The 14,219-nt window shown below is 28.2% G+C and overlaps 1 protein-coding gene across 1 annotated transcript in view; it reads right to left on the bottom strand.

The window, feature by feature from the left end:
- Positions 1-4,756: 4,756 nt before the first annotated feature.
- Positions 4,757-14,219, bottom strand: part of LOC103570285 (eukaryotic translation initiation factor 5B) — a 44,371-nt gene continuing 34,908 nt past the window's right edge. Inside the window, exon 15 of the mRNA XM_008547981.3 lies at positions 4,757-5,131. Within this exon, the coding sequence (XP_008546203.1) occupies positions 5,024-5,131 (108 nt within the window). The 3' untranslated portion in view covers positions 4,757-5,023. The remainder of the gene's footprint in view (positions 5,132-14,219) is intronic.

Below are 14,219 nucleotides of genomic sequence, written 5' to 3'. Positions count from 1 at the left end.
TTCTTGTTTCTTCATTCTGTTTTCTTGACTCAAAAAATGCACACTTGCATCGAAAACTAGAAATAATTAATTTAAGTACTCCGATCTTAGTTAAAAAAATTATTCTTAAATCAAGAATTATAATATCTTGAAAGAAATTTTTTTAATTCTTTGACTGAGCACGATCTTGTTTCAAAAATATTCTCTTGACTTAACACTAGCGACTTGATTCAAAACGGCGCTTTATGATACTAAACATATACTTTTTTTTTTAATTAAAAAAATCTAGTGAGTGCTTACTCGATATTTTTAAAATTCAAATTTTATTTTTTGAAAATCATTGCCTTCAGACGGGATCGAATTCGCGACCTTTGAATTAAAAGTTTTGTCTGTTACCCACAAGACTGATGTATGTCCGAGATATTAGAGTTCAAAATTTTAAGAAATTCTATGAAAATGCTCTATTTTCTAAGGACTGTGGAGTCAGGTCTGTTTTTTAAAACCAAGACTTATATTCTTGAACAAAGTTTTTGCCCCTTTTACTGTAAGTCGGTAATACAGTTGTAACAAGAGTTTAAGGTTATTTACACAAACACTTATTTTTTTTTTTCAACAAGAAAGTTTTACTTGAATCAAGAATTTAAATTTAATGATCGAAGAAATTTTTTCTGGAATCCAGAACATCATTTTTTTTTAAATTATTTTTGAACTTTTTATTTCCATAATAATTTTCTTGACTCAAGTAAATTTTTCTTGATTCAAGTTTTGTTTTTCTAGAACATTCATACACTTGTTATGGTGAAAATAGATAAGAATGACTTTTTAATTTTTGAAACATCAAATATATGAAAAATAAGTCCTCAAAATAAGTATGATACCAACAATTGACTTTTCATTTACAGAACCGGAAGTTAAAAATTTATTTTAAAATTAATGACTTAAAAATTCTAATTTTAGTCTGGGAATTTCACTGTTTTGATTTTTTATGTTTTTTTTTTTTGAGCATTAAAAAAAAATAATTACCAAGTAATTTTAATTGAGTAATTAACAAAAACATTAAAACATTTAATTGATAAAATTTATTTTTATTTAATCGACGACAGTTCAATGGAACAAATTGAGAATAAATATAACCCTCTATATATCAATTAAATTCAAAATAACTTGGAATGAAATTTAGTATATGTTATCTGAAGTTATGAAGATAGAAGATCAAATCCAAGAAGATAGGATGACACAACAGTATAAAAGTTAAAAATAACTATCAAGGTCTTTAGAAGTTCAATTTACAAAAAAATATAGTTGTCTAACTTCTGTATGTTCATAAATTTTAATCATACACTAGATAACATTATTTGTGATTGAAAAATCAAATCAAAAATTTGAAATTTCTGATGGGATCCTTTTAAACTCCATTTAAAAAAAAATTATAATTTCTAAGATTTCAGAAAAATTTGAATAATAAGGGTTTGATACTAAAAACTTTTATAAAAATACAGAGAAAAAAAATTACTTGAATCAAGAAAAATATATTTGAGTTAAGAAAATTTTTTTGGATCAAAAATATTTTTTTCTTAAAACGGGTATTCTTGATTCAAAAAAAAAATTTCTTCGATCAATAAATTTAAATTCTTGATTCAAGTATACGTTTCTTGAATCTCCAAAAACAAGTGTTTGGAGAAATTTAAATTTTCGTTTCAATTGATTACCAACTTAAAGCAAAAGTAGTAAAAACTTATTTCAAAAATGTCAGTCGTTTTCAAAATTCCCGCGCGTGACTACCTAATTCATGAAAAACAGAGACCTCTATAGCGTTTTTATACATAGAAAAAAAATTCTTGATTGAAGGCAAATATTCTTGATTCAAGATTTTTTTTTGAAAATTAAAATTTTCCCGGGTAAAGACAAATTCTCTTGACTCAAGAAAATCGTGACTTGGTTCCCAAAAATGTTTGTCTTCCAAAAAATTATCTTGGCTCAAGATATCAGACGTAGGTCAGTCTAGTGGATAGTAGACAAAACTTCTAATTCAAAGGTCGCGGGTTCGATCCCATCCGGGGTCAGTGTTTTTTAAAAATATTAAATAAATACTGGTATCAATTTTTTAATTAAAAAAAAAAAGTAATAAAAAAAAAAGTAATAAAAATAAAATAATTAATTTTATCCTAAAGACGTTGAACCATTACATTGATAGAATAAAAGTGAATTACCTCTATCATTTTTCCGGATATGCTTAAAAGTAAAATAATTTGATGAATTGAAAATGAATATAAAGAAAAGAGAACAAAAAGATATAAAGAAAGAGAAAGAACGTGAGAAGTAAACGGAAATGCATTCGCTGATTTAACTTGATAGAACAGGATACATTTCCGCACCGGATATCCTCCCTCGGGAAATCTCAGCAAGTAATTATCTACCGACATTTGTCTGGATTTTTAAAATACTTTTTTCTTTACAGGAAAATAGTGTTTTTTTTTTTTTTAACATCCTTTTGGGCCACATTCAAAATTATGTCCCAATTCACGGACAGAGTCCCTAATAAAATTTATCACAATTTACTACAATTCAGTAATTTTATAATTTCAGTCATGCACAGAATCCTTAAAAATTCGTTTTTAGTCTAAGGATAAAAAAAAAATTGCTTCAGTTCTTTTTTTTTTTGTATAACATCCAAGTGAATAATATTTTTAATATAGAAATTATATCATCGATAGCATCATTGTCATTAACAATAAATATGAGGGTACGTAAAAATTTATATACGGCATTGGCAGATCCTTGAATCTACTCCCTTTCCACACCTCACCTCAGTGCAACATTTAAGTCCTTTTCTACAACTACTGTACTGTACACAATATGCTATCACATATATATATATATATAATATTACTATACTCACTGGTTTGAGCTGCGTTGCGTACGTTAGCGAACGCTCTAACTTTTTACAACGCACGCAAGAGAATGAGGTGAACCCGCGCGAGGACAACCTGCGGATATATGAATGACTCGAAATGACGTGCATTCATTCAGATCCCGACTCTGGTGTATTTGAGGTGCCTCGTGTTCTCTCTCTCTCTCTCTCACTCTTGATCGCGCTCGTTCTTTTCTACTGTCTCTGTCACTATTTATCTCGCCTCTTTTTCTCTTATCCTCTCTCTTCAGTCCTCAACATTCAGCTGTAACATCAGCAAGGACATGACACATTTCTGTACAATTTAAGTCTGAGAACTACATATATATATATATATATATATATATTTATTTATTTGTTATATCATACCTACTATAATTATTGATTGTATTCTATTTAATTAAAAATGAAAACAATGATGACTAATTTATTTTTTAAAATTAATTTAATTTCATTTTCATGTATAATTCATTGTTCTAATCTGATATTATTTGAAGGAATTCAGTAATCTTTATTACGACACTTTTTTTTTTCACACCTTAAGCATATATGGGGTGAGAGCCCTCTATAGTTAGTTTTAATTCTGCAATACAAATTACTAACCTTAAAAAATTTCCGTAACTCAATTAGCTGATTTAGAGGTTACCTGTGTAAATTACGTTTGAATTTTATTGACAATAATAGAAAATTATTCTTCAATTGACTTCAATTCACTCGAGTCAGAAATTTCTACCCAGGGTACACCATAAAGTGTCAAATTGCCCCAGCAGTAAAGTTTACTTCGGTTTTTCCTCCCACTGGGTATTCTATGGACTTAATCTCCCTTTTCGCACATGCGCAGTTTAGAAATTTTTGGTAGTGGGAGAGACTTTGAGGTTCATTCTCTCTTGGGCAGAAGTTCAGTCAACAACTCAAGATTCTTATTCATATAATTAGGGTACTTTTGAATGAATATTCAGGTGTATTATGATATAATATATTTTGAATGACGTTCAGGTGTATTATGTGCGTCAATACGAAAAATATTTCAAACCAAAAACTAACCTCACATTTAATAGTGGTGATTTTTCCATCTTTATTTCAATTTCTGTCAGATGGCCAACATGACCCGACTTTACCATACCATAAAATTTCAAATAAAAAAAACTTTTCTATGTAAGATTGATTCCTATTTTCCGGGAAATTTTTCTATGAGCCTGGTAATTATTACCATAATTTCATACCAGTATGACAAAAACTGTAACCTCAGGAGTTGTTTCCATTAATACCAGAAATGGCCGCCATAATTTTTTTCCGTGCAGCGCCACGGTAAAAAAGAGTACTAAGGAAATAAAAAGGCGGTAAATTTAAAAATTTTAGATTCCTGTCTATGAGAATATTCTTTTTTTCTCAATATCTTTAGATTTTTATAGAAATAAATCATATTCTTCTCATTAATAATTTATAATAAATAAATTAAAAATACCATTAACAGGTTCCTTCAGTTGAATGGAATTCTTATCGTCATATTCATCTTGATATCAAAAATTTCTGTCGTCGAAAATAAGAATTAAAAATTTTTGCTAGAGTCGTTGGTAAAAAATTTATATAATAAAGAATAAATGTCTGAGCTGTGGACTTTTTGATCTGCTAAATTTTTTATAAATAGTATGAATAATATACACTGTATTTTTTCATGTAATAAGTAATAAAACAGCCGAGTTGTGAATAATGTGAATGAATATTGTCTTGGAAGGTCAAGAATGACGCGAGAAAATTGATCATTGAACGATTCATTCAAGTTTATTTATCATTCAATAATAATATCTTTGATTTATTATTTACTTATATTTTTTATTGTTATTCATATTTATTTTTTTTTAACTATTCGTAATTTTACTCAGTAATTTATTTTAATTATCGTTAATATTTATAATTCAATTCATTAATTAAAAATTTCAATTATAAAAATGATTTTTTTATGCTTCCAATTTATCAAATGATTTTTTATATTTTTTTTTTACAGATTATCTGCAAAAAAAATATCTATCAATAAAAAAAAAAAATATATAATTATAATATTATATTTGTTCTTTTTTTATTTAGTGGCGATGTTTGGATTAAATTTTATGATTTATAAATAGATGATTCTGTTTAGAGAATTTGGAAGAGTTTTTTGAGTTCGACCATCAATTGCCAGTCAGTTTTCAGTAAATCATCACGGAAATAATCTTTGCAGGCATCTATACTCTGTCTGCTTATCTGTAACATAAAAAAAATTATTTATTATTATCATCATACTTAAAGTATTTTAATTGGTAAGTGCGAATAGAAAATATTTATTTTATAAAATAGAAATTTGAAATAAGTTTAACCAAACTTTTTTTTTCCAACATAAACAATATCGTTTTCGCCCTCTAGTGACATTTTGCCAAACTAAATTAGTCGAAGTCCCTCTATTGCTGGAATTAGAGTTCCTTCAATGACGCGGGTAATTCAAACTAAAAAACCAGACTTAAAGCCTTTTTGATATTTTTTTAACCAAATTTTAGTAACTGATTCAATACCTTAAATTACTGAACTAATTTTTGAGTTTCAGAATTGACAATGCATTTTTTTTTCATATTTGCACTGAAAGTTTAAATTCCTGCCTCGTTTGGCGGGAAGACAGTCATTCTTTCCATTTAAAAGAAAACAAATGATTAAAATTAGCTATGCACCGTTTTTCCCACAGGTAAAAGAAACTAGTAGATTATGCACCTAGTGTGAAAAGTAGGACATTGCTGCTTGTGTGTAATCACCTATCGGAGAAAATTTAAACCTGCCTCTGTAGAAGAATGGCGCATACGCGAATATTAATCATTCATTTTTTCATTTTAAAGATCGACTTTTTTCCCGCTAAACAGGGCATAAATTCAAACTATAAGATGCGAATCTGGTAAAAAATAGTATACACACTGAAAAAAGATCGCTGAGTCCCGATTCACGTGTTTGCTACCCTAGCCTTAGGTTACGATAAGTAATTACACGCACGGACTGTAATGACCTATTTTTCACCCTCGGTGTGTAATGTACTATTTTTTAAAAACTGTAATGTCAATTGTAATTCAGTGCCAATATATATGTGATTAAGCACGAATTCTTATATTCTTTTCTCCTCATATAAATACTCTGTTTTTCTATTTTATGATTTATTGCATCTATATTCCGTAAGTGTTTTGTCAAAATATGTTATCTACGTATTACGTGGGTGGTTTAACAAAAAATAAAGGAGCTTTTTTGCTACTGAATATACATTGAATTTATTGAAAAATATAATCGAACTTTATATATATATATATATATATATATATATATATATATATATATATATATATATATATAAAAGTCCTTGAAACTCATTGAAACGTCTATAAACGAAAGCAACCTACGCAATAGTATCATTTAAATGAAATTACTGACGCCCACGTAGGTGTTGGTTGTTCGAGAATTAAGTAGAAAATGGGATGGCTGGCTGGTTACTCTACATTACAAGGCTAATAGAAGTGTAGAAATGTTATATTCGTTCAATGACATAAAATCAATATCTTATTGAAATTTGATATACGTCCAAGATATTCTCGCTTATACAATCTTATTTATTCACACAGAAACTTTTTTCTTTGAAGTTACTTTGACAACTAGGATAATTTACTACACTTGATAAAAGGTCAATTATTATATTTTCATAAATATACATCATTTTTATTCAATCAATTTTTTTGGTTAACGCTAATTAGCATCATGTTTATTGCATAATATAGTAAAATAACCTCTAAATTTCAAATTACAAATGAGAATGGAGAGGGAAGAAACCGGAAGCTAATTGTCTCACCCAACTATTTACCATAATATGACGTTCCGAGTCTTAGAATCGAAAAATTGCAAGTACACGTACATGTACCTAGGGACTGAAGAGGTTATGTAAGAATTTGAAATCTTATTTTTCAGTGTACACTAGAAAAACAATCGCGTACTTGTTCATTTTTTACTACAGTATTTTAATAAAAAATTACTGTGATACGAATTTCTCCACTTTATAGAGTAATTTGAGACCTCTGTTTTAAAAACAAATGGATCAATCACTAGGTACGAACATTCGTGAACTTGCTCCAGAGAGAGAATGAACTTCGGGTTCCCCCCACTACTAATTATTTCTAAGCTGCGCATGCGCAAGGAAAAGTGGAAGAGACTTCGTACCCAAAACACCCAGAGTAGGAGTAAAAACCGAAAACACCCGAAGTACATTTTCTTGTTGTCAATTTTTCACACGATGTAAAAAAAGTCACAATTCAAATTTTTTTTAAAATCATAATTCATAAAAACTTAAAAATCTATGTCTCAAAAATTTAGCTGCCATTTTCTCGATTAATTATTCTTCTCTCCGCTTTCTATAGATGGCGTTACTAACAAAATTTGCAGGCTTGCAGTACAAAAAAACGCGGTTTATTTGAATTTGAAATATAGTCTAGTTTGTTTTTTTGCTTTGTGTCACAAATTCAAATCCGTATGTCTCGATTTGTCTTCAAAGTAATTTTATACTGAAAAGAAATGAAATAATAACTTCTTTTAGCAACTAGAGCTATAAAATATACTTTAATTTCAATTTCCGAGTATATATTACTTTAGTAGTTATCATACACTTAATTACTTCTCTCATTACGGACAGAAGAATAAAAAAATAAAAAAAATTACAACACTTGTAATCACCAAATACCGGAAATACATCAATATCAAAACGTCAACGATTTTTTATCAGTCTCGTCAATGTCAATCATATTCTAGTAATCAATTGTCATTATCATTAAATATTTCATTACATAATAAACATTATTTCATAATCGACTGAACAATTTCAGGACCGTCTTCAATAATTACAAAACTCTATACATAAATTTAAAAAAATTATTTATATTTTCAAATCCCCCCCCCCCCCCCCCCTAAAATTAAAAAGTCATCCCAGGGGTTAATAAAAAAAACTCACCCCCAAAAATACATTTTTCGCAAATTTTTCGTAAACAAAAAAAATTATGGAAAAAATTTTCAAACAAAACTTTTAGAGAAAAAAAAAATACACAAAAAATTATAAGAAATTTTTTTTGTATCTACAAAAAATAACCCGCTATAAATTTTTGAAATTTTGAATCAAAGACAAAATTTATAAAATATCAAAAAATTCATATTTTTGAATAGAGATTGTCTTAAATATATGAATATAGTATTAGAAGTCTACTTTTTTGTATGGAATATATATATAAATATATATAAAAAGTAAAAACTCGGTTTAAAAAAGTAGCGAGTAGAGATAGAAATATTAGAGGAAGGTCAAAAAAAGGTCAGTGTAAAAATGCAAAGCGTGAAATTGTCAAAGCCGGCATGCTTCTGGTATTTCTGGCTACTTATTTTACTCCTATTGATATTCTGAAGTTCTTACTAACATATATACATAGATATATATGTATAAAAAGAGAGAGAGAGAGGGAGAGACAGCAAGCGAGAAAGCGAGAGAGAGAAGATGGAGAAGGAAAACGGTTGTCCTCCATTCATCGGTATATAACGTAACGCTCTACACTGTTTCCGTCCCCACCCGCACGCACCGGAAGTACCGTTTCATTCATGAATCGGTCACAATGGTATTTTTACGTAGCTATTGAGGACGTTCTCTCTTTTCCCCACTGCGGTATAACCAACTGCACTTACTTAACTTCATATATATATAAATATATATAAATATATGTGTGTGTGAGTATAATATATAAACATATGTCGTTTATACTGTTATGTATGGATATAGTATTATTTTGATGGAAATAGTATTATAAAGCTGTAGATTTTAATTTTTGTTTACAAAATAGGTTTGAAGTTAATTGAAGAATTCATGGAAAAATTTTGGGTATAAAGGATTTTTTCACTAATGGTGAGACATAGTTATAGACATTGATACGATGACACGATTGTATTTTTGTTTTACTAAAGGTGGTTATGTAACGGAAATGAGAAACATTTTCAAAAACTGAAGAATCGGTTAAGTTCATGGAGTATTGTTTTCTATGTTTCTACAGCGATTTCAAATTGTAGTACAAGTGATTTGCGTAGAAAACTAATTTAATATTATAAAAATGGCGAAGCTTGTTAAAGTGATTTTTCAGGACACTAAATTGAAAGATTCGCTAAAAGATTACTATTTTTACTATACTACATAGTAATACTTCTGACTTATCAAAAAATCTATTACTTTGTTTTAATATTTACAATAAACGATAACTAAAAAAACTACTGGCAATAGGGAATTTATCAAGTTAAACTTAAAGATTCCGACCCTTCTGGAACTTTGTACTACGCAACATGGTAATTTTATAAAAAATCTTTTAAATTCGAGTTTGTTCGGAAATATTCGGCTCTTTTCGTTGATTCTAGTTCTGATAGGTTAGAATTAAGTAATAACGCGACGTATTAACACATAAGCGAGCATCTCTGCGTATACTATCTTGTGAATTTTCATTAGTATTATAATTATAAATATGAATTTGAATGGTTATTAAATTTTGGATAAATCTATCAGATGGAGTATTTTCATTATTGCTAACGGCGATTATTCAAATCAATAAATAAATTATAATTTACTTTAGAAAATTAACACGGTTATATTTTGTGGTTACTAGGTGATTGAATGTATATCGAGCTATCAATCCAACCAAATCATTTATCCCCAGCCTTCTTATAATTATAATTTTTTATAATATATTGCTTTTATTTTAATTTTTACAAATATTTAACTAATTATTGTGATTTGGCATAACCAATTACTATGCAGCTGGTAAAAATTTCTAAAATAAAATTGAATCTGTTGCTTTGTCAAAATTACTACGCACATTGTAAATTCTGTTTGATGTAAATTTAAAAATTCTACATCAGTAATTTCCACTATAATTCCACACTGTCTATGTCGCTTTTACCATACTAACTTTTCCATAAATTTTCTATGTAAAAAAAAACCATGAAATTTTCAAAGTATATAAAGTATTGTCACTCTCATAAATTTTAACAGAAATCATCTATTCACAAATTTTTCTACATCCAATGATATTTATTTTTATTATTATTTCCATTTGTTAGACCTTCTTAAAAAAATCTAAGTAGACCTTTTTGAGGATTTTCTTCCGCATTTAAAACTTTCTTTCATGCCTTTAAAACATATTTATTTTCAGTACTATGTAATCTAAAAAATTATATATAATTCAACGATCATCATATTTTACGTCATTATATTTTTTTATATTTTTTAATCTTGTGAAATTTTTTTTTTTTTTTTTCTTACTATAAAGTCATATAGAAAAATAGAATTGACGTTTTAAGATGAGAACTCGAACGGGTGATGCGTGAAACTACCAAGCCGATGATCATCGTGGGAACAACCGACTTCCGGCCCTTCTGCAATTGGAGACTGGGACCCAACAACTTCCGTTTCATCACCCTAACATCACAAGAACCCTAAAAACTACTCAGACGGCTATTTTATTTAATTACATCGTCATGCTTTATCTTAAATACTATTTGTTTATTACTTTTTTTATATTAATTAATCAATTAATTAATTATAAACAATATCCCCTTTAACTCAACATTAATATTCGCCATTGAATTACTACTTTTATTTTCAACTGTTAATTTAAATATTTGGCGGCAAAAAATTTTTTCAAAGGAATTTAAAATTTAAAAAAAGTAGATTTATATTTTTTATTTTAAGATTACGTGTATCAAGTTGTCGGCATCATTGAGAAGTTAATATGCGGGACTTCATTCGAAAAAGGAAGATGCACATCCGGTAAGCACACCCGACGTTTTCCGGCGTGTCTAACTTACTTGTCTTCGTTATATTGTCGGTTTCATTGTGTATTATACTATCTTATTATCGGTCTGTGTATTTTTATTATTTAAATGTAAGTAATATGCATTTATTGTAATTAAAAATTATGATTTAAATATATATACAAATATACACATATATATAAAGTAAAGTCGAACCATGTTAGCCACCTGACGGAAATTGAAATAAAGAAATTAATGGTTACAGTAATTTTAAATATGTAATTTTTAGATGTGGTTATTCCAATTTCCGATAGGTGGCTAATATGGTAACTTTACTATGACACCATAGAATTTCAAACAAGAATAGTTTCTCCGTGTTTGGTGTCATAGTAATGATGGATTATGTTGGCCACCTGTTGGAAATTCGAAAAAACATATAAAAAATTAGTATAGTCATAGTAAAATTCAAAAAGATCATATCACAATTTATAGTAACCTGTTAATTTTACTATGGTCATTAGGGTGGCCCAAAAAAACCGACTATTTTTTTTTTCGAGTCTCTTATGAAAATTTGATGGCTTACGATGTTTTGAGAAGCCTCCAAAAATCGACGATAAAAAATTTTTAAAAGGTCGCTCATGAATTTTTAAAATTTCAAAAATTATTGAAATCCGGATTTTTTACTTCGAAATTTTTTCTTTCATGGCAGCAATATATTTATAAAATCATGTCTGTGCTGGAAATTTAAGCCCAAAATTTAAATATTTAAACGGCGCTCAAGAATTTTGAATATTAACTGATAATATGTGACTAATACTTTGAATTAGTTTTTGTATTTTTTTATAACTCAATTATTGTCATTTCACTAAAATATAACTTTTGCATAACCAAAAATATACAGGACAGTCTTAAACAATAAAATTTGGTAAGTTTTGGATAAGCGAAAAAAACTAAAAATTGAATTAAAAAATAAAAAAGTATGTAAATAATTTATTATTTATATTTCTCGGGTTATATTTTCATTGATTGTGATGCAAATTGATGGTAAAAAAATCGAGAAGCTTTATTATCAATATTCTCGGGTCGCTCGAAAACGTTCAAAAGACAGCACTCGGAAACATTCAAAATTCTTGAGCGAGGTTTAAATATTTAAATTTTGGGCATATATTTTCAACGGTCATGATTTCACAAATATAAACTATTGCTGCCATGAAAGAAAAAAATTTGAAATAAAAATTCAAATTTCGATCATTTTTGATGTTTTCAAAATTCGTCAGCGACCTCTTGAAAATTTTTTATCATCGATTTTCGGAGGTTTTTTAAAATTTCGTAAGCCAACAAATTTTTATAAAAGACTCGAAAAAGTCAGTTTTTTCGGGCCACCCTAAACACCAATGAAATTTCTATGGTTTACGAAATCCATTTACTAAAATTTGATTTCCTCTCGAGTATTTTTTGTGGTTTACAGCCGTGTTATTATATTTAACTGTTTTATATTTTACATTAAGCAACAGCAACAAAATCCATCATCTCGATCCTAAATATAGTTCCAGAATTGAATATCTCATCAACCACAAAATCTAATTACGTTTCTTATATCTAAAAATACTCATCCATACATCCGCTGTAATTTCTTAATAACAATTTTTTCTTTTTTTTTTTTTTGTTGGTTTATTATTCATTGATTTATGGAAACGAAACCCGTCTCTATTTTAAAATCATTTCGTCTCACAGAGTTTTCTCAAAGGGTGAATTTATATTTTACCGACCTCAATCTAATAACACTAGGTCATCCCCTTGGCAACGTAGGACGTCATTGTAATGTCCCACTAACCCAATTTTCCAGAAAAGCTTTAAATTATTATCATTATTTTTGTATTGACGTTCAAAACAATCTGGCCTACATACAACTCGAATTCTCTTACAAAAAAAGTATTTTTTAAAAAATTTTCAAAGTCAATAAATAGAAACAAAAAATAACTTTTTCCAAAATTTTTTGAAAATATATTTTTTTCAAGATATGAAATTAATAACGCAAAAGTAAAATTCGATAGGGTCGAGTTCTATAAAAATTGAAGCTCATGAAAAAAAAAAAAAAAAAAAAATTTGAGTCGATTCATTGAATTGTTCAAAAAATATTCAGTCATATATATTTATACAAACAGAGACTTTTGGGTTTGAGATGTCCAATAAATAAAGAAAAAAAAAGGAAAGAAAGAAGAAGAAGGTATAGATACTAAAGTAGAACGACGACCTAAGGGTTGTGGGTGAATGGGCAACGTAGAAGCCAACTCATGATCTAACTACAGGGGATAGCTCGTAGATAGAAAGAGGGCAAGCCCGGATGTCCTGGTTTCCATTCCAAGGACTAGGTATTCAATAAAACACCACAGTAGCTCAATGAAGCTTTCATCCAAATATATATGTATATATATGAGACTACACCCCTACTGAACCCCAGGGTTTTATGCCACCCCTGATACTGTCTGTTACGATGGTTACGGATCGATACAGCTGGCGATGAATGACTTTTATGAATGTAATGGCTTTCATTCAGTGGTTTCATTTGTATTTCAATGAGTTTGGTTTTGTGTATGGATATGCCAGTTGTTACTGTTATTTTTTAATAGAAAATACCTTTAGATATTTTGAAAATTTTTGAGGTTTTAATTTTTGGAACTGATGAATTTTAATATGAGACGGGAAAAGTTACGGTAAAATATTCAAGGTTTAGAATAGATTTGAATTCTGGAAACATTCAATTGTGTAATTTTAATATATACACTTCTGAGTAGAATTCTATGGTATTTTTTTACATAGAAAATTTATGGAAAAGTTAGTATGGTAAAAGCGACGTAGACAGTATGGAATTATAGTGGAAATTACTGATGTAGAATTTTTGAATTTACATCAAACAGAATTTACAATGTGCGTAGTAATTTTGACAAAGCAACAGATTCAATTTTATTTTAGAAATTTTTACCAGCTGCATAGTAATTGGTTATGCCAAATTAGAATATTTAGTTAAATATTTGTAAAAATTAAAATAAAAGCAATATATTATAAAAAATTATAATTATAAGAAGGCTGGGGATAAATGATTTGGTTGGATTGATAGCTCGATATACATTCAATCACCTAGTAACCACAAAATATGACCGTGTTAATTTTCTAAAGTAAATTATAATTTATTTATTGATTTGAATAATCGCCGTTAGCAATAATGAAAATACTCCATCTGATAGATTTATCCAAAATTTAATAACCATTCAAATTCATATTTATAATTATAATACTAATGAAAATTCACAAGATAGTATACGCAGAGATGCTCGCTTATGTGTTAATACGTCGCGTTATTACTTAATTCTAACCTATCAGAACTGGAATCAACGAAAAGAGCCGAATATTTCCGAACAAACTCGAATTTAAAAGATTTTTTATAAAATTACCATGTTGCGTAGTACAAAGTTTCAGAAGGGTCGGAATCTTTAAGTTTAAC

Source organism: Microplitis demolitor, chromosome 4, assembly GCF_026212275.2.
Source record: "Microplitis demolitor isolate Queensland-Clemson2020A chromosome 4, iyMicDemo2.1a, whole genome shotgun sequence".
Taxonomy (NCBI): Eukaryota; Metazoa; Arthropoda; class Insecta; order Hymenoptera; family Braconidae; genus Microplitis; species Microplitis demolitor.
Note: the sequence above shows the minus strand (reverse complement) of the source record. Positions and strands in the feature narration are given on the sequence as shown.